Here is a 22396-nt window from a genome sequence, read left to right on the forward strand (position 1 = left end):
CACTTCTATTCCTGATCACTTCAGTGCCTTATGTTCACCTAAAATGAAGTCCAACCTGTTTACATCCAGCCAATAAGACAATGGCCTCTCTCTATTGTCCTGCACCCTGTGTTCCAGAGAAATGAGGCCACCTGTAATTTTTCTACATGCTTCCAAACTTTTTCTTTTCTTTTGTTCATGTTGTTCCCTGTGTCCAGACTTCCTGTGTCATTTCTAATTTTAAAGTCCGTTTTAGGAAATAAAGAATGGTTTTCACTCATCCCAATCTTTTAATATTTTTCTCTAAGCATAAGCCTATTACTTCTAAAGTTCTTTATGTATAGTGTTATAAGAACTTTTTTCTGCTACAGAGATATATTTACATATATTCTTTTCTTCCTCAGAATTATGAGTCCATGATTCAATTATAGCATATTTTATGAATTGGTTTGCACAATACTTGGTATTTTTATTCATAGAGAGTACATTTATTAAAATAATACTAGGCTTTAGAGATACTAGCATATAATGATAGATACTATTTTTGAATTCCTATTAAATTTCCAGAACTCTTCTAGTTACTTTATACCAATTAGTTCTAAGACCTCATAGGAACATATTATTTTATTTTATAGCTAAAGAAACTACTAAGGCTTTGGAAGGCCTATTAGGTATTAAATAATATTTTTTTGAGTATCTGCCATGCACCAGGCAAGTACCTTAACTAACATAGTAGTTACCAAGTGAAAACTGGTGCCAAAATCCAGGACTTTCTAGCTCGATAGGTTATATTTTCCATTATAGCATGTTATTTTAGAAGCTCAAAGGTTGGTAAAGAGATGGAAGTGACCAATGATAATTATAATAATATTTGATGGGTACAGTTAATCAAAGGGCAATGAAAATATGGAAGAAATGAGAGACATCATTTAGGAGGACTCTAAGGTAACCTCAATTTGTTGGTGCCAATAGGCTGGGATCTTGAAGAATTAATATAATGCTACTTCCAGTTGAAGTTCAGGGAATAGAATATGCAAAGACAAGGAGATAGAGGAGAACCATTAATGATTTTGAAGGGCAAGACATTAGATCTTACTGAAATGAAGAAGACGTTGAATATTGGAAGATTGATTTTTATGTTGAACCAATTATTTATTATTTGTCATTATTAAGAGACTACTCTGAGCTCTCTGGTCTAAATCTTTGAAATAAAAAAAGACATGGTATGTAAAAAAATATTTGTTCATGTTGTTTGGACACAATATATTTACCATTGTTTGGGACACATTATTTTGATATATATATATATATATATATATATATATATATATATATATAATCTTTTCATCACCATTCTGAACTGTGAGGCAAGAGTTTTGTCTGATTCACAATTATACTATGACAACATTACAAGAAAATGAAGGGGAAAAAAAAAGTCATTGCTCTAAGGAATATACATCCTCCTAAGGTGTTAATCATACCAGATGCTAATGTGTGCCACATGCCTTATGGCTTTTGGAGAAAGATAAACTTTCTCCTAGATAGGGCATTAGGAACAGTGGCGTGAAATAGTGACATTTTTATTAGGATTTGAGGGGTCAGTGAGAAATGGTTAGGTTGTAGATTTAATAATCTTAAAATCTCACTGTGTTTAATTTATCTAAGTTTAGATGATAGGTCTGTTTCTGAGTATTTTCATTTTATGAATGATACTCATTCATTTCATTTTATGAATGACAGGTTGAGTCAGTTAATGATGATGTAATTTAAAAAGTGATATAATTTCCATCATTTGCTACTTCAGATTGCTTATTCTCAGTTTTATCTTTGTCTTTAATTTTTTTTCTTTGTGTTTTCTAATTTTTCAGAATTTCAAAGTTCAAGTCCTTAGTTTCCTCTGGACTCACACACAAAACAAGGTACTGTCAAGGGTGTCAGTGAATCAGAACAAAGCTGGGGCAAGAATCATGAAATAAGGCTCTTAGAATGAGAAATATGAGTAACTCTTTTGAAATGATGACTTCTTGGTTAAAAAAGTGTTAATATGTTTAGATTTTAAAACGTTCTTAATTTATACCGCTAATACATCTTCATCGAAAAGCATATTTAATTTCTTTAATCCAACAATTGAAGAGAGATTGTTAACATTCTCTCATATTTTTATGTGATCTTTTTCATTTCCTGCCTTGCCCCTCCCCCACCAACAAGCATTCCAAACAAAAAGTTCAGTTCTGTTTTTTTGTATCATTTCCAATCTGGAGTATAAAGAACAGGGTGTTGGTGATGTCACATCTGACTCATGGGTGAATGAGCTTAGATTCCAAAAGGCCCCCTTGCCCTGTTAGTAGGTGGAGAGCCAGAACCCAAACACCAAACCCAAATTCTAAACCCTCATACTCTTTCCGCTAAACCACACTATTTCATGGGGACCTGAGCAATTATGAGTTGCTTTATGGTTAGTGCTCAAGTTAGGATAAAAGTATAGTGTTTCTGACCCTTTTGTCCAATGCTCTTTTCTATTTTTATTTGGAACAGATACTCCAGAAAAATGTTTGGTGCTGATAATTTTTTCCACTTGTCCTTACTTCCCTCTTCAGGCCTTTCCACTCCACAGTATTTTCTTTTGAAATGAGGATAGATTTTCTTGGGTTCTCTTCTGAAGTTGCAAGTAAATGTCCTTTTGGCCTAGGCAAGGCTTGAGTACTCTTTCTAACGCATTGACTCTAGAACCTTGGGGTTGGTGAGGGTAAATTTTCTTTCTCTCTCTGGATCTAATGTTTAATACATGTTATTTTTTATTTGTTTGTTTTGTTGTTCCTTCACCCTCTCTAGGACCCAATTGTAGCAAATGCTGCATACAAGTCTCTGTCCCACTTTAGTGCAGGAGAACACACCATTCTTCATCTGCCTGAAAAGGTATGCATTTCTGCTTTGTCACTAACATCTTCCGATGACTTTGCTGGGTTTTACCACTTTATTTTAGTCCCTTTCTTAGGAGATTCTTACCTGATGAATGATTGTATAACTAGACATATTGTCAATATGTAAGAATTCACATTGTATATTTGCTTCATCTGTTTAAGACTGTAGAGGTCTTATGCTTCCAGATAATGAATTTAAAACTCTGAAGTAGATGAAAGACAGCTGTGGTGCACATGAAGTTGTTTTAAGATGACTGGAGGTATGCTTGGTTCAGATGATGAGTGCCATTGTAGAAACCACCTTGCTGTCAAGTCAGTGTGCCAATTTGAACTTCAAATCCAGGCATGGGCTGTGGTAGATGAAGATTTTCTACCAGTTCTATAGCCAAAGATCTTTATTTGTGATAAATAACACATACCATATGAAAAAATCTGCTATTTATTAATATACTGTGAAATTATGTATAGCTTAGCCCTAGAGAGTTGGATGAAGATAGTATCTTGAGGTTTAACACATAGTATGGCATTATTTTAGTTTTAAAAATAAGCTTATTATCTTAGTTTTGAACTAAACAATACAATCCTTTTTCTGGTATCTATCTAATATAACCAGTTTAAAATGATTAGATCCTGTTAAGGAGTTCAATATCTGATTTCATATTTAGTGCCATGATAAGTTCAAATGTATTTGGGTGTTTATTGAATCACTTTAGGGTATAAAGCAGATGTTGTGTTACACGAAGTTACATATAATACTAACCAGAAACTATCCTGGAGGTCAAATGGCAAGCAGATTTGGTGTAATTTGTTGGCATCCTTAGGCATTAAAATGGGTTTGGCTTTTTCTTCAGGATTGAGTTTCTACAGCGATTGGATGCCAGTAAGAACCTGGCACTCTTTTGTTTACTGAACTGAATTGGAGCCACCATATGAAGAGAACTAAAAATAGGTTCTTGTAAAACAAATCCTAAATAAGGCAGGATTTTCTATACTATTAAGGACTCATAAAGACAAATTAGATGGCTTGTCATGCAGTGTTTACAAATGGGAAGGCTTAAGTAAAGGTGTTTTATAACGCATATAATTTAAAAAGATGGGACTTCAAGCTGTACTATGGTGACTACAAATACCCACAGCTGCTTGAAAAAGGAAAAAAAGCAATGTGAAACTGATGTGTAAATGCCTACCAAAAGTGTAGCGATAGCATCTGGAGAGATATCGTTTTAATTTTTTTTTTAAATAAGCAATTGCTCATTTAGATCACAGCATAAACATTTATTTTTAGCAATTATTCTTGAAATATTCCTGCTGGAGCAATAGCTTTTATTAAACAATTCCCATGTACTGTTGATTGTTTATTCTCCCCTACTTTGTGATGTTAGGATGACATTCAGTTTCTGATTGTTGGAATTTATACTCAGTTAAATGCTATACTGTGTCAAATAGTAGCTACTTTCTTACTCAAACTCTTCTATATCCTTTAATCCCTGAATAGCTATAAATAGTTCTTTATACCTTCCAACATAAATAGTATGTTTGGTCCAGAAGATGAGTGCCACTGTTGAAACCACCTTGCTGTCAAGTCAGCACACTATCTTGAATTTGATGTTTGTTATTTATCACAAATAAAGATCTTAGGCTACACAGGTGGTAGAAAATCTTTGTCTACCACAGACCATGCCTGAATTTGAAGTTCAAGATGGTGTGCTGATTTGGCAGCAAGGTGGTTTCTATAGTGGTACCCATCTTCTGAACCAAGCATAATATTTATGCTGGAAGGTATAAGCACGCACATCTGTTTGGGCTTCCACTATCAGAATGCAAAGAGTGGTAAAGCAGTGCTATACAGCTTACTGTTTTGTGGCTATATTTCTCGGCCTTTTTTCTGTCTTAATCCTCTTCTGGGATATATTCTTCTTCCAAAAGTAGCAGTGGCTCACCATGTGAAGAGTCTCAACTGAGGTTGTGAGGAGGTGGTGTAAGTGATTGGAAAGTCTTTCCTCACTTTGATTTCCCAGCCTCTCATACAGAGGATCTGTCTCCTCACCAAAAATCATCACTTGCAAGACTGCATCATGTATTCTTCCTTTTATCTATTATTTTCAGTTTGGTTCTTTAAATACCTGAAGACTAAAAGTCAGAAATTGTTCAATGGGTTCATATCCAAACAAGTCCCCCAAAGGCTAAGGATATAACTATTTTGTAAATGATAGCAGTGATGTGCAACAGGCTCATTTTCATTAAAAGTATTTTCCAATGTTTGCAAAGCCCCTGCTAGGTAGGCACTTCTATCATGTGAAAACTAAGATTCTTCTTTGTTATCAAAGATTACTTATTCTGCACCAAGGACACCTGTGTTACTCATAAGACTTAAAATCCCTGTATACTTTTCCAGTGAAATTATATCCACATTCTGTCTTTCTGCTTGTGGAAACATGTGAAATGAACTTTGAGCCCACAATGAATTCTAAGTAGAATTAATTAAAAATAATAATAATAATTATCAGCTACTTTGATAAGTACTATTTTCCTTTAAATTTACTCAACAAGTCTTTCTTGTTAATTGGTGGAAATCAATTTGTAGTATATGACTTGTTGAATGTTAACAGGTAGAATAGAAGGAATGAGAAGAGTGTCAGACATCAGAAGGAAAATGTAGGGCTGAATGAAACAGTTCATCTAAAGCAAGATGGACAATGTCCAGTGGATAGTAGAGCTGAATGAGATCCCATGTGAGCTGATACCACATCCATTAACTCATCTTTTTTGTCACTGACTTGTTATTAGGACACTCTGTGGAACTAGAGGTGATGAATACCCAACATTTGCATCAGTTTAATGATGATTTGTTGGACATCTACTGTTAGACCCTGTTTTGTGAGCTGGGGATTTTGAATGGATGCATGTATTTTGTTATTACTGGTACCTTTGTACCACTTAAAATGCAGATCAAAAGTTGGTTCCACAATTTGGGGGGACTTTTTTGAGGACTCATTGATTCTAATGTTGAAAAAAATGACAAGAATGATTTTTCCCTTTTAGTTGTATTTTTTCTATTTTCCAAAGCTCTTTACTGATCTGCCCTGCCTTAGATCAAAAGGCCCTCTCAAAGGGGGAAAAAATAAAACAAGTACATAGAGTTGCTTTTCTGGTAAAAGAGTTAGAAATGGATATGTGTTCAGGTAGAAGATATTGATTCCCTTCTCTGATTCAAACTCATTAAAAATCTTCAGCTATTTAAAAATTAAACTTTTTATTATAGAGGTCTTAAGATAGATTATTTTGGTGATTTCTGGAGTTAATTTTAGAAGTAATATAAAAGAACTCATTATGCATCTAGGGTTGGTATAAATATGGCGTAACCCGTTTGGCTTTGATTTAAGTGAATGTCACTGCATTCATCAGAAGCTGTTTCTCTTTTTAACTGAATTTATGCAGATACTTGACATGTTCCAAATTAAAATCCTCTGTTTATGCACAGACTCTGGGATATTCATAGGTTATACACACAGAAAGGTGGTTGAAAGGTTATCTGGCTTGGAACTTGGAGGGGAAGGCATTTTGTAGGCTAAGCTTTCCAGTATTCAATTTGAAGCAGATTTGAAAAGTAATTTGTCAGCTTATATTTTTGGCTTTCCATTTAAGTTTTTTCAACACAGCTTAGCTATAATTGGAAGGGCTTTGTTGTTGTTGCATGTGTGTTTTAAATGGATATGCAGTTGTTCCAGGGTGTTTTAGCAGCTGATGGAATCCAGTTGCCAAAATTTTATGACTTCAACAGGTATTCTTTCATAAGACTTATTTTGATTCTTGCTAGCTATACTCACATTGAGCTTATTCAATTGTTGCACACAAACCAATGGAGAATACTGGTGTTTGCATAGGGAAGCTGAAACAAATAATTCTTTAAAAAGTGAGAAGAGAAGGAGGGAAATGGAATGAAATGGAGGTCCAACAAATAATAAGTGCTAATTTGTCCAAGAGAATCAGCTCACCTTTGAAGAAAAAAATAATGAAAGTGTGATCATATCAGCCAGGTGCGGCAGCCCACACCTATAATCCCAGCGGCTCAGGAGGCTGAGGCAGGAGGATCGTGAGTTCAAAGACATCCTCAGCAATTTAGTGAGGTGCTAAGCAACTCACTCTAATCCGTCTCTAAATAAAATACAAAATAGGGCTGGGGATATGGCTCAGTGGTTGAGTACCCCTGAGTTCAATCCCTGGTACCCCCTTTCTCCCCCCAAAAAGAAGGAAAATAGTGTGATCATATCATTATAAAAACATGGAGTTTATTATCTGCATTTAAATGATTGTACAGCTGTACTTTCTTTGTAATAATTTATGCGTATCCAAGATGTAGACATATGCTTTTCATTGCACAGCAGATACATTAATATAGGCATCCAGTTGCTTGAATAGGAAATTGGATAAATTGGATGGGTAGATCAGTTTTCTTTATTCTCTTCATGGTAGCTCTTTCTCTTGTGTCTCTTAGAAATATCGATGGCCTGAATACTGTTTGGGTTGACTAAGCAGAAGGACTGGATAGGTTAAAGTATGTTCAACAGTGATATCCCTTTTACAGCAAATAATTCTGAAAACATTTGGTCCTTCAGCATTCTTTCTACACAGGTTCATAACAATTCCCTCTGGTGGAGGTGGTGGCAAAGCCTGTGTAGCTCATCTTCCTCCTCCTCTCTCCCTGCCTCCTTCCTTTCTTTATAGACAGGTTTACTAACATATAATTCACACACCATACGGACACTCATTTAAACTGTACAATTCTGTGTTTTAATATATTTAAAGAACTGGGCATCTAATCACAGACCAAGCACATTTTAATTTTAGAACCCTTTTCTCCCTAAGAGAAACTCTATTAGTAGTCAATCCACATTACCCCCTTTCCCCAACCCTCAAACCTAAGCAACATTTGCTCTGCCTTCTGTCTCTATAAGATTGTCTATTCTGGTCCTTCTGATACATACAAGATACACTCTTTTGTGGCTGATTTCCTTCAAAGTTCTTTTATGTGTAGCATGTATCTATATTTTACTCCTTTTTATGACTGAATTATATTCCCTTGTATGGATATGCCACATTTTGTCTATATATTCATCAATTGATGAACCATTGGGTTTATTTCCATTTTGGAGCTCTTATGAATAATACTACTATGAACTTTTATATGCAAATTTTTATGTGATTATGTTTTGATTTATCTTGGTTATAGACCTAGAAGTGGAATTGCTGGGCCACACAGGGATTCTGTTTTCCTAAAGAACTATGGTTTGTCAAAAAGGGTGTGAGGCTGAGGGGCACAGAAACAACTCCTTTCTTCAGGATGTTTTAGATCACTTTAGTTATCTCTAAGATAACTCTTGATCATAGTAAACCTAGAAAATTCTAATATATATGCAGATGAGAAACACTTGGGAAACCCTAATTGTTAGAACCAAAAGGTTTCCAAACCTGCCAGTTTCTCTCTGGTATGCAGTGTTGTCAGTGAACGTCTTCATATGTGATATTATCTCTTTAGGTGTAGTCGGTTCAATATTGAGTCTTGTCTTGGAAAGTACTCAGGTGGTCAAGTTGCTTTCACTCTAGTGAAGAGAATGCTGGTTATGGTTGAAAGGCTTCATTGGAGTTCAGATTATTATACTTAGGAGAAGCATTTCCTCTCGTTTTTTCCTCTATCCCTCTGCAAGAATCCTGACTCAGTGCAGTTCCTAAATGAAACAGTGCTTTGGGGACCTATGAAGAAGGCAGTCTGCAGGAATTGTTAATTATTTCTAAAAATAACTCCGGGAGACAGGCTAATGGTAATGACTGGGTTCTGGAACTTTATGGTTATAGCAACCACTTTTATATATTTTGATTTCCTCCCCTAATGCTTAATTATCTCCATGTGGGCATTATGATGGTATGTCATTGAAAGTATTAAAAATTTAATTAATTGCTTAACAGTTATATCTTGTGGAAACTATGATAGTGGCAATCTTTTTACATTTTTTTTTTATTTTTGGTTTACACAAACCTAACTAATCACAGAGCAACCACAAAATCTTCAAAATGCAAATTAGATACCATAAAGTATAGCTACCAATTACAGATTTTACTGTTTTTATATTCTGTAGCAACAAACTGCCAAGTCTTAAAAAAAAAAAAAAAAGTCAACTGAATCCTTTTGTTGTTCCCTGATCTTTGCTATATCTCTACTGGAATATTGTAAGTTTTTTCGTACAAGTATAGCTAGAGCCACAAAATTAAAAAAAAAGTATTCAGACAAGGCAAATACTTAACTGTAAGCCATAAAAGTTCAATATATTGGATATGTTAGTGTTTGCATTTTATTTTTGGATGATGTAGAATTTCCCTCATTTTCTGCAATAATCATTGCTTATGCTGGCTTATGGTGATTTTCTCCTGTTAGTTCTTTAAATGGGTCTGAGATTGTATTAGATAAGGCAACTGGAATTTACTATTCAATTAGGAACATAAATAGATTGTTAAGAAATTATTTTTAATGGCCTTTTGACATTATAGAGTGATAAAATCTAACAATTTAAAAATTTTGACAGGTACAAAAAACACAAAGATTTCCATAATTTACTTCATATCATCTTCTCTATAATATTTTTCATTTCAGATAAGACCAGAAATCCCTATTCCTGATGAGGTGGATGAAGATGAAGACGAGGAGGATGTGGATCTTTCGGTTCCTGGTCCTTGCTATTTGAAACTGTTGTCACTCACTCCTCCTTTGGTTTTACCAGGTGACTCCTGTTTGGTTGCAGGGAAGCTAGCATGTTTCAGTGATTTTACCATCTGACTTATTTTTTGTTGTTGTTGTGATATGTTTATACTGTAGTTTAATTTAACTTGAGGTATTTCCTTTCTAATTGAAATGCTAGGTGCCCACATCTCTTCTATGTAGACTACTTTAAGTAGTGCCATGTTCAAAAAACACCCAAAACCACTGGACTTGAGTACAATTGAACTGGAAAACTAGTTTAAACAATTGGTCTCACTGACAATTAAAATTCATTTTCAAAGCTAAATTTATTCTGTAAGACAAATTTGTTGTGGGACTTTAGGTCACTGGTTTAACTAATGCCTCTTTGTTAATATGTTAAAGTGAAAAGATCCTTAGATTATAGACTCGTTGTGTAGTTTCATCATTATAAGTTTATTCGTTGTATTAAGTAATCCAAAGATATTATAGATGTTTGAGAGCCATGAATTATTGCTTTTTAAAATGGTTCAAATTGTATGGGCATCCGACTTTTTATAAAAGCTTATAGGACTTTGGCTTTTAAAAAAGTATTCCAGTGCATACATGTGGTAGTCAATTATTCTATGTGGATGTCATATTTAGAAATATTCATATGCCTCATTACTATGTCTAACGTAGGAAACCATAGGTGGTCCCATCTGAGAAATTTGTTTGCTTGTGAACTATAGTTGGGATTTGGGATTTTACCTTATTATAAATTTTATTTTCTGATTATTAAAAAAATTAAAAATTCCCCAAGTGAATAGTGATTAGTAACTTTTCAGTATTAGAGCAAAGAGTAAAATATAACTAATTCTACTTTTGAAGTTTAATTTAGTGAAAACCATCATCACACTAGCCTAGCCTAAGTTTCTTTTCTTGGTTTCTTCCTCATGGAGATTCCTGAGATATTGTGCGAAATAAATTATTTATTTCTAGACTAAACTCCTGTCCCTGCCTTCTTTTCACTGAGAAAAATTGAATGGTACAGCTCACACAGAGATTTCACTGATGTTTAAAACAAGCCTTAAAGACTTGCTCACTGTTTTCTTTTTTCCCCCCACTTTCTACCTCAGAGCTCTTCAGAATCTAGAACCTCCCCTTAACACAAGCCTTGTCATCTAGAGTTCTTCTTGTACCTAAGAAAACCTTGGGGCCAGAAGTCCTTTTGGGCTTTTTAAATGACTTTTTCCCCTCTTACGTGCATTCCCCATTCCAGCCCTGTGGCACTAGGAGAACCTGGGGATTGAGAAAGAGGTGGGATTGTGAAGTTGTGCAGTTGTGTCTGTCCTCCCAGTGCATACAGTGCTATGGTGGCCTTTGGCTCTTCTGTGGAATCTGTTTGATGGCTACCAGTGCCTTTCCCCAAGAAGGGGAGGGATCAAGATCAACAACTGTGGTTGTTTTGAGAAAATTCAGTTAGCTGGGTAGTCCAGATGCCAGCTATGTCTGGCAAACCATCACCATGGACAAAGTTTTCCATTTTTCCCTTTTCCTCATTACTAGAGAACTAAAATACCAGGACAAAGGTACCAGCCTTAGAAATGTAGACCACAGAATATAGGATGGATGATATATGATGTCACCAGGTGCTGCAGGTAGAAAAGTGGATTGCATTGAGATTCAGTGAATCCTGGCCCTTTTCTCCTCTTGATCCCATTCAAATAAACACAAAATCAGCTGCAAAGTACATCTAGTAATTTGCTTGATTTTATGTTGTTATTATTGACTTTAAAAAATGTCCTATTTAAAAATAATTTTAGATGTTAAGAAGTTGAAAGTAGTTGAGAGAGTTCCTGTGTGCCTTTTACTCGGCTGCTCTTATGATAACTTCTCACATAACACTAATGTGTTGCTAAAACCATGAAATTGACATTGGTACAATATTATTAACTGTATTATAGACCTATTTGGAGCTTACTACTTATTTTCAGTATGTAGAGTTTTTGGATTAGCTTTTTTCACTCAAGGTAGTATACTTGAGATCCTTCCAAGTAGTTGCCTGTATTAGTTGGCTTTATTTTTCTTATAAGTTATGCTTATCCCTTTTGTTGGAATCCAATCATTATTGAGAAAGCACATAGTTACTTTGTTACCATCATGCCACTATCTTCACAAACAAATGATTCATAGACACATTCTGAAAGTCCATACTTAGCTTGAAGTAGTTATACCTATGCCTTAGTATGCAGGAATTGGGGTCTTTGGTCTGCAACTGGAATTTGGACGTCAGGGCCTTCGGGAGAGATGCAGACTATAGCAACTACTGGAAGGTGTCTGGGGGATGCAATCCCTGACTTCACTTTGTTTTTATCTCTGATCTCCTGCTATTGTCTCTTACTAGTTGAAGCCAACAAAAATCAGAGAACAAGGGAGCCTGCTGATGTGTTTCTTAAGAGTTGTTATTATTTTTTTTTCCTTTAATTTTTTATTGTTGGTTGTTCAAAACATTACATAGTTCTTGACATATCATATTTCACACTTTGATTCAAGTGGGTTATGAACTCCCATTTTTACCCCGTATACAGATTGCAGCATCACATCGGTTACACATCCACTGTTTTACATATTGCTATACTAGTGTCTATTGTATTCTGCCGCCTTTCCTATCCTCTACTATCCCCCATCCCCTCCCCTCCCATCTTCTCTCTCTACCCCATCTACTGTAATTCATTTCTCCCCCTTGTTTTTTTTCCCCTTTCCCCTCACTTCCTCTTGTATGTAATTTTGTATAACCATGAGGGTCTCCTTCCATTTCCATGCAATTTCCCTTCTCTTTCCTTTTCCCTCCCACCTCTCACCCCTGTTTAATGTTAATCTTCTTCTCATGCTCTTCCTCCCAACTCTGTTCTTAGTTACTCTCCTTATATCAAAGAAGACATTTGGCATTTGTTTTTTAGGGATTGGCTAGCTTCACTTAGCATAATCTGTTCTAATGCCATCCATTTCCCTGCAAATTCTATGATTTTGTCATTTTTTTAATGCAGAGTAACACTCCATTGTGTATAACTGCCACATTTTTTTTTTTATCCATTCGTCTATTGAAGGGCATCTAGGTTGGTTCCACAGTCTTGCTACTGTGAATTGTGCTGTTATGAACATCGATGTAGCAGTGTCCCTGTAGCATGCTCTTTTTAGGTCTTTAGGGAATAGACCGAGAAGGGGAATAGCTGGGTCAAATGGTGGCTCCATTCCCAGCTTTCCAAGAAATCTCCATACTGCTTTCCAAATTGGCCGTACCAATTTGCAGTCCCACCAGCAATGTACAAGTGTACCCTTTTCCCCACATCCTCGCCAGCACTTGTTGTTGACTTCATAATGGCTGCCAATCTTACTGGAGTGAGATGGTATCTTAGGGTGGTTTTGATTTGCATTTCTCTGAATGCTAGAGATGGTGAGCATTTTTTCATGTACTTGTTGATTGATTGTATGTCCTCCTCTGAGAAGTGTCTGTTCAGGTCCTTGGCCCATTTGTTGATTGGGTTGTTTGTTATCTTATTGTCTAATTTTTTGAGTTCTTTGTATACTCTGGATATTAGGGCTCTATCTGAAGTGTGAGGAGTAAAGTTTTGTTCCCAGGATGTAGGCTCCCTATTTACCTCTCTTATTGTTTCTTTTGCTGAGAAAAAACTTTTTAGTTTGAGTAAGTCCCATTTGTTGATTCTAGTTATTAACTCTTGTGCTATGGGTGTCCTATTGAGGAATTTGTAGCCCGACCCCACAGTATGTAGATCATAGCCAACTTTTTCTTGTATCAGATCCGTGTCTCTGATTTGATATCAAGCTCCATGATCCATTTTGAGTTAACTTTTGTGCATGGCGAGAGAAAGGGATTCAGTTTCATTTTGTTGCATATGGATTTCCAGTTTTCCCAGCACCATTTGTTGAAGATGCTATCCTTCCTCCATTGCATGCTTTTAGCCCCTTTATCAAATATAAGATAGTTGTAGTTTTGTGGATTGGTTTCTGTGTCCTCTATTCTGTACCATTGGTCCACCCGCCTGTTTTGGTACCAGTACCATGCTGTTTTTGTTACTATTGTTGTGTAGTATAGTTTGAGGTCTGGTATCGCTATACCACCTGATTCACATTTCCTGCTTAGAATTGTTTTTGCTATTCTGGGTCTTTTATTTTTCCATATGAATTTCATGATTGCTTTCTCTATTTCTACAAGAAATGCCCTTGGGATTTTGATTGGCATTGCATTAAACCTATAGAGAACTTTTGGTAATATCGCCATTTTGATGATGTTAGTTCTGCCTATCCATGAACAGGGTATATTTTTCCATTTTCTAAGATCTTCTTCTATTTCTCTCTTTAGGGTTCTGTAGTTTTCATTGTATAAGTCTTTCACCTCTTTTGCTAGGTTGATTCCCAAGTATTTTATTTTTATTTTTTGAGGATATTGTGAATGGAGTGGTTGTCCTCATTTCCATTTCAGAGGATTTGTCGCTGATATACAGGAATGCCTTTGATTTATTCATGTTGATTTTATATCCTGCCACTTTGCTGAATTCATTTATTAGCTCTAATAGTTTCTTTGTAGACCCTTTTGGGTCTGCTAGGTATAGAATCATGTCACCTGCAAATAGTGATAATTTAAGTTCTTCTTTTCCTATTTTTATGCCTTTAATTTCTTTCGTCTGTCTAATTTCTCTGGCCAGTGTTTCGAGAACTATGTTGAACAGAAGTGGTGAGAGAGGGCATCCCTGTCTTGTTCCAGATTTTAGAGGGAATGCCTTCAATTTTTCTCCATTCAGAATGATGATAACCTGAGGCTTAGCATAAATAGCTTTTACAATTTTGAGGTATGTTCCTGTAATACCTAGTTTTTCTAGAGTTTTGAACATAAAGGGATGCTGTACTTTGTCGAATGCTTTTTCCGCATCTATCGAGATGATCATATGGTTCTTGTTTTTAAGTCTATTGATGTGGTGAATAACATTTATTGATTTCCGTATATTGAATCAGTCTTACATCCCAGGGATGAAACCTACTTGATCATGGTGCACAATCTTTTTGATATGTTTTTGTATCTGATTCGCCAGAATTTTATTGAGGATTTTTGCATCTAGGTTCATTAGAGATATTGGTCTGTAGTTTTCTTTCTTTGAAGTGTCTTTGTCTGGTTTAGGAATCAGGGTGATGTTGTCCTCGTAGAATGAATTTGGAAGTTCTCCCTCTTTTTCTATTTCCTGAAATAGCTTGAAAAGTACTGGTATTAGTTCCTCTTTAAAGGTTTTGTAAAACTCTGCTGTATACCCATCCGGTCCTGGGCTTTTCTTAGTTGGTAGTCTTTTTATGGTTTCTTCTATTTCCTCAATTGATATTGGTCTGTTTAGGTTGTGTATATACTCCTGACTCAATCTGGGCAGATCATATGATTTAAGAAATTTATCGATGCCTTCACTATATTCTATTTTATTGGAGTATAAGGATTCGAAATAATTTCTGATTATCTTCTGTATTTCTGAAATGTCTGTTGTGATATTACCTTTTTCATCCCGTATACTAGTAATTTAAGTTCTCTCTCTTCTTCTCTTTGTTAGCATGGCTAAGGGTCTGTCGATTTTATTTATTTTTTCAAAGAACCAACTTTTAGTTTTGTCAATTTTTTCAATTGTTTCTTTTGTTTCGATTTCATTGATTTCAGCTCTGATTTTAATTATTTCTTGCCTTCTACTTCTTTTGCTGTTGTTTTGCTCTTCTTTATCTAGGATTTTGAGATGAAGTATGAGATCATTTATTTGTTGGTTTTTTCTTTTTTAAGGAATGAACTCCAAGCAATGAATTTTCCTCTTAGAACTGCTTTCAATGTGTCCCATAGATTCCGATATGTTGTGTCTGTGTTTTCATTTATCTCTAAGAATTTTTTAATTTCCTCCTTGATGTCTTCTATAACCCATTGATCATTCAGTAACCTATTGTTCATTCTCCAAGTGATGCATGATTTTTCCTTCCTTCTTTTATCATTGATTTTCAGTTTCATTCCATTATGATCAGATAAGATGCATGGTATTATCTCTACTCCTTTATATTGTCTAAGAGTTGCCCTGTGACATAATATATGATCTATTTTTGAGAAGGATCCATGTGCTGCTGAGAAAAAAGTATAACTGCTTGATGTTGGGTGGTATATTCTATATGTCAATTAAGTCTAGGTTATTAATTGTGTTATTGAGTTCTATAGTTTCCTTATTCAACTTTTGTTTGGAAGATCTGTCCAGTGGTGAGAGAGGTGTGTTGAAGTCTCCCATGATTATTGTATGGTGGTCTATTAGACTCTTGAACTTGAGAAGAGTTTGTTTGATGAACATAGCTGCACCATTGTTTGGGGCATATATATTTATGATTGTTATGTCTTGTTGGTGTATGGTTCCCTTGAGCAGTATGTAGTGTCCCTCTTTATCCCTTTTGATTAACTTTGGCTTGAAATCTATTTCATTTGATATGAGTATGGACACTCCTGCTTGTTTCCGAAGTCCATATGAGTGATATGATTTTTCCCAACCTTTCACCTTCAGTCTATGTATGTCTTTTCCTATCAAATGCGTCTCCTGTAGGCAGCATATTGTTGGGTCTTGTTTTGTGATCCATTCTACTAGCCTGTGTCTCTTAATTGGTGAGTTTAAGCCATTAACATTTAGGGTTATTATTGAGATATGGGTTGTTCTTCCAGCCATATTTGTTTATTTATGTTACTAAACATGGTTTGTTTTCCTCTTTGATTATTTTTCCCCCCTTTACTGTACTGCCTCCCACTGTTGGTTTTCATTGTTATTTTCCATTTCCTCTTCCTGTAATGTTTTGCCGAGGATGTTTTGAAGAGATGGTTTTCTAGCTGCAAATTCTTTTAACTTTTGTTTATCGTGGAAGGTTTTAATTTCATCTTCCATCCTGAAGCTTAATTTTACTGGATACACAATTCTTGGTTGGAACCCATTTTCTTTCAGTGTTTGAAATATGTTATTCCAGGATCTTCTAGCTTTCAGAGTCTGTGTTGAAAGATGAGCTGTTATCCTGATTGGTTTACCCCTAAATGTAATCTGCTTCCTTTCTCTTGTAGCTTTTAAAATTCTCTCCTTATTCTGTATGTTGGGCATCTTCATTATAATGTGTCTAGGTGTGGATCTCTTATGATTTTGCACATTCGACGTCCTGTAGGCTTCTAGGATTTGGGATTCTGTCTCATTCTTCAATTCTGGGAAGTTTTCTCGTATTATTTCATTGAATAGATTGCTCATTCCTTTGGTTTGGACCTCTATACCTTCTTGTATCCCAATGACTCTTAAGTTTGGTCTCTTTATGTTATCCCATATTTCTTGGATGTTCTGCTCATGGTTTCTTAACAGTCTTGCTGAGCTGTCTATGTTCTTCTCAAGTTGAAATACTTTGTCTTCATTGTCTGATGTTCTATCTTCTAAGTGTTCTACTCTGCTGGTAGTATTCTCAATTGAGTTTTAAATTTGGTTTATTGCTTCCTGCATTTCTAGGATTTCTGTTTGTTTGTTTTTTATAACCTCTATCTTCCTGTATAGTTGATCTTTTGCTTCTTGGATTTGTTTATGTAATTCATTGTTGAAGTGATCTTTCATTGTCTGATTTTGCTGTCTAATGTCTTCCTTGAGACTCCAGATCATCTGAAGCATGTATATCCTGAATTCTTTATCTGACATTCCATCTGCTGCAGATATTATCTCTTCTAAAGTTGAGTTGACCTGCATTGCTTGTGGTCCTTTCTTTCCTTGTCTTTTCATATTTTTCGCGTTTCTTTCTGCTTGGTGAAACTGTTGTGTTATTGAATTTTCCCCTATATATCTATATTGCTCTCGTATAGTTGCAAAGTCTCCTTCCCCGGCGCGGGCAGCGGCTCTGCCCCTCCTCCAATTGGGGCAATGTGCCTACCACGCAGGCAGTCCACTGGGCCTGTGCTGCTGGTCGGTAGCAGGTCCGCCTAACTTGCAGGCGCGGGTGGCTGCTCTGCCCTCCCCCAAACGGGGTGATGTGTCCACCACGCTGGCAGGTCGCTGGGCCTGTTCTGCCTATGGGTTGCAGGTCCGCCTGCCTTGAAGGCGCGGGCAGCGGCTCTGCCCCTCCCCCAACGGGGGCGATGTGTCTACCACACTGGTGGGCCGCTGGGCCTGTTCTGTCGGTGGTCGCAGGTCCGCCTACCTTGCAGGCGCCTGGGGCGGCGGCTCTGCCCCTCTGCTGGCCGTTGGGCCTATTCTGCCGGTGGGTCGCATGTCTGCCTACCTTGCAGGCGCGCGGCGGCTCTGCCCCTCCCCCAACCGGGGCGATGTGTCTTCCACGCTGGCGGGCCGCTGGGCCTGTGCTGCCGGTGTGTCACAGTTCCGTCTACCTTGCAGGCGCGGGGGGGGGGGCGCGGCTCTGCCCCTCGGCAGGCCGCTGTGCCTGTTCTGCCAGTGGGTCGCAGGTCCGCCTACCTTGCAGGTGCCAGGAGTTGTTATTATACAGCACAAAGTGGGGTTGAGAATAGTAGAGGATAGATCTGATGAATAAATGGAAAACATCCCACATAGGTGTCTTCTGGGCTTTGAGTAGAGAAGCTTGATTTGATCTAGGAGATTTTTGTATCGGGAGGACAGAACTGGGCATGCAATAGGTGCTCCACCAAGTACTTGCTGCCTTTGTTTAAAGGAGACTTTTAGATAGGTATACTTGAAATGAAATTCCAGCAAAATGGGGTGGATCCTTGCTTTTTGTTTCTTTAAGAGGTATATGTAGTAGTTTGCTTTTTTGTTTACCATTCCATGTGATTTGTTTACCTTTAATGTTTCTTTGTTTCTGTATTGGGCAACCTCTAGTGGTCCTTAGGAAAATGACACTTGAATATAAACACATACTGCTATCAAATTCATTTTTTAGTAATTATTCTAATATTACTACAGAATGATAGTTGTTCATGAAAAGCTTCCCTTGAAACACCTGAAGGTCAAGAAAGAACAGGTCAATCTGGAACTAATGTGTTCCAGATAGAAGGAACAAAAAGTTCAGGGACCCCGAGTAAAATACCAACTTCGTATTTTTGAAGAATGGAAAGAATCCATTTGGAAGTGTGGCTTTAATACGGAGAGAAAGGGTGGGTGGTAGAGATGAGGTACGAGGGAGAGGGATGATCATGATCCCTCAGTCATGGTCAGAGGTTGTGAAGTTATTCTACATACAGTGAAAAGTCAGACATTGTTAGGAAAGGGAGTGATATCATTCTGCCTTCTGGGTAGTATGAATAGAAACTAAGAAACTAGTTCTTACATTAATATTTATGAGGAAGAGAGAAAATGATAACTAGGTAAGTGGCAATAAAATTGGAGGGAAACAGATGGATTAGGGATATGCTTTGAAGGTGAAGCCAGAAGGATTTGCTAATGGATTACATGTGGGACATGAGGAACTGAGAATGACTCCTGTTTGCGGGGGACGGGGGTACCTGGGATTGAACTCAGGGACACTTGACCACTGAGCCACATACCCAACCATATTTTGTATTTTATTTAGAATCAGGTTCTCACTGAGTTGCTTAGTGCCATGCTTTTGCTGAGGCTGGCTTTGAACTCGTGATGCTTCTGCCTCAGCCTCCCAAGCTGCTGGAAATACAGGTGTGTGCCTCTGCGCTTGGTGACTCCTCAGTTTTTAAGCTTGAATAACTTGGTGTCATGTTCTAAGTGGTGAAGACTAAGAAAGGCATGTGGGGACCAAGAGTTTTTAACCATGTAATGTTCAATCTGATATATAGCTTAGATGTTCATATATGAATTAAGAATAAACATCTGTCTTCCAGAATACTGTATTTACTTCATTTTTTTTCCCTCCATTTTCAGCTTTGGAGGAATTTTTTACATCACTTGTGAAGCAAGAAATGGTGAATATGCCACGTGGAATCTATCATTCAGCGTTAAAAGGAGGTATCCGCTCAGATCAAGGAAAGACTATAGCAGGAATCCCCAATTTTATATTGAAAATGTATGAAACGAACAAGCAACCAGGATTGAAACCTGGCCTGGCAGGTAAGAGTAGTGCATTCATGGTATCAAGGTATAAGTTCTTCTTCTTCTCCTTCTCCTTTTTTTTTTTGTGGTGCTGGGGATTGAACCTAGGGCATTGTGCATGCAAGGCAAGCACTCTACCAACTGAGCTATATCCCCCAGCCTGAGGTAAAGTTCTTAATGTTCTTATTTAAATTCCCTTCAAAGTAGGAGTTAATAGGTCATGGCAGGGCATTACTGCTATTGCTGCCACTAACATCCAGATGCAGCTGGATGAATTACAAAAATAAATAATCCCATTTTAAAAGGTACCAGAGAACTGTATAAGCAAAGACATAAAATTTCAGAATGGAATTTTAGAACTGCTTGTCTCCCAATGGAGGAAATTCACTGATTCTGATTTTGGGTTAAGTTTAGGGGATGGTCCAGGTACAGGTCTGGCCTGTTGGAGGAAAGAGAAACTAATGAGGATTTTAGTGTGACATGAACCTAGGTTAGCACATTGGGAGATTTTCCTCATAGGACATTTTTTTTAATTTTAAATTTGGGGTTTGCTCCAAAAGTGAAAATGCTATTTGAAAAGCTTCTGAAAGGGGCTGGGAATGTGGCTCAAGCGGTAGCGTGCTCGCCTGGCATGCGTGCGGCCCGGGTTCAATCCTCAGCACCATATACAAAGATGTTGTGTCCGCTGAAAACTAAAAATAAAATAAAATAAATATTTAAAAAATTCTCTGTCTCTCTCTCTCTCTCTCTCTCACTCTCTCTTTAAAAAAAAAAAAAAAAAAAAAGCTCCTGAAAGGCAAAGTGAAATCTCCTTTGGTCTTTGGCCTTGTGGTGCTTAGGAAACAAAGACTGGCTAAGAAAATGGACCTTAAAACAAAGCAGGCAAGAGCTGAAAACCCATGAAGTGGTGAATTGATAGTGAAATCTATAGCCACTCTTACCTGGGTGCACTTGTGAATTATGGTCACAGTTGGAGTGGCAGCCTTCAGGCTCTCCCTAGCAAGAGGCTGGTGCAGGAAATGGAAAATCAGAGATCTTGGCCTTCATGTGGTGCTAAGCAACGTGAAGAACCTCAAACACAGAATCTGTTTCTTCCTTAAGATATTTGCCAGGATTTAGCAGTTTATGATATGGGAGGTTAAAGAGCTAAATTTAAGAGGGCAGACCTGACTCTCCCATAATCTTGCCAGATTGAGGAGTCAAAGACTCATTAGACAATCGATCAGTTGAAAATCTTGGATGTGAGGATGGGGAATGGAGTATAGAAGGAGAATGACATGCTCCAGGAACAGGACTGAATGGAAATAGATTTCACAAAACTACCATAAAGCTCAACCAAGGTTAACCCATAATTAGTTCTTTACCCAGTCTGTCTGAACAAGGGAGAGGAAAACTACTCTATGATAAATATAAATATTTCTACAGCATCTGTGGTTCTTTTATACACTGTCTAAAACACAAAGAAACAGTACGAAAAAGAACCAAGAAATAAAGGGGATATTTCACGGAAATAAAGAAGGCACTCCATTAAGAAAATATAATTCTAATTGATGTATGTGAAATAACCACTTCAAAATATATTTTAAAATGAGGAGAACTAAAAGAGGAAACAGACCAACCTACAATAGTACTGGAAGCTTCTTTTCACTAGCTAGCAGAGCAGGCAACTCAGTTCACAAAATATATGAATAATATATGAATGAACATATTGATATATAGATTATTGTATATTACAATAAGAAAATTCATATTCTTTTTAACAGTACATGAAAAATTTACCAAAATTACATAGGAAGGACCAATATCGAGGTCACTTAGAATCTATCCTTAGATCACAAAGGGGTTAAACTAAAAGTAAATAACAAAAGTATAACTGGAATATCTTCAGAGGCCTGGAAATTGAACAATATGCTTTAAAATAAGCCATGGGTGAGAGAAAACAATGAAAATGGAAAATACAAAAAATAGTTTGACACATTCATTATTTGAAGACATGATTTTCTACATAGAAAATCGAAAATAATCTACAGATTAATTCCCAAAATTAATAAATGAATTCAGGAGTACGCCATATGTACAAAGGTGGAAAATGAAATTTAAAAAGTATAATAGCATCAAAAATATCAAGTATCTAAAACAAATTTATAACTTGGATCATGAAAGCTGTAAAATATTGTTTTTTCATTTTTTAAAATTAATTTATTTGCAAAATATTATTGAGAGGAAAAAATATTAAGTGGAGTGGCATGCCATGTTTATGGACTTGAAGAATGCATGTTGTAAGAATATACCTTCTCACCAAATTAATATGTAGATTCAACTCAATCACAGTCTATACTGGAAATTGATAAGCTGATTCCAGAATCTGTGTGGAAATGCAAAAGGCCAAGAATAATCTAGCAATCTTGAGGCAAAACAACAAAGTAGGAGGATGTACTTTACCAGATTGGAAGACCTATTATAAACCCACAATAATTGACAGGGTGGTAGTATTAGTGCCAGGACTGATGGTCTGACCAATGAAGAATACAGAGAGCATTCACACACACACACACACACATACACACACACACACACACACACACACGATCACTAGATTTATGGAAAAGGTAACATTACAGTACTGTGGAGTGAATGTGTGGTCTTTTATACAAGTATTCTGTAATTTGAAACTCTAATTATAAAAAGAATGGCAAATTAATTAAAATTAAGAACAT

General features: G+C 36.6%; 1 protein-coding gene across 5 annotated transcripts in view; it reads left to right on the forward strand.

Moving 5' to 3' along the window:
* Nucleotides 1–22396, forward strand: part of Focad (focadhesin) — a 299533-nt gene that overhangs the window by 172501 nt on the left and 104636 nt on the right. For all 5 annotated transcript variants that reach the window (XM_071600672.1, XM_027950623.3, XM_071600673.1 and 2 more), the window contains 4 exons: nucleotides 1848–1898; nucleotides 2812–2895; nucleotides 9547–9673; nucleotides 19512–19697. In XM_071600672.1, coding sequence (XP_071456773.1) covers nucleotides 1848–1898; nucleotides 2812–2895; nucleotides 9547–9673; nucleotides 19512–19697 — 448 coding nt within the window. The remainder of the gene's footprint in view (nucleotides 1–1847; nucleotides 1899–2811; nucleotides 2896–9546; nucleotides 9674–19511; nucleotides 19698–22396) is intronic.

Source organism: Marmota flaviventris, chromosome 13, assembly GCF_047511675.1.
Source record: "Marmota flaviventris isolate mMarFla1 chromosome 13, mMarFla1.hap1, whole genome shotgun sequence".
NCBI lineage: Eukaryota > Metazoa > Chordata > Mammalia > Rodentia > Sciuridae > Marmota > Marmota flaviventris.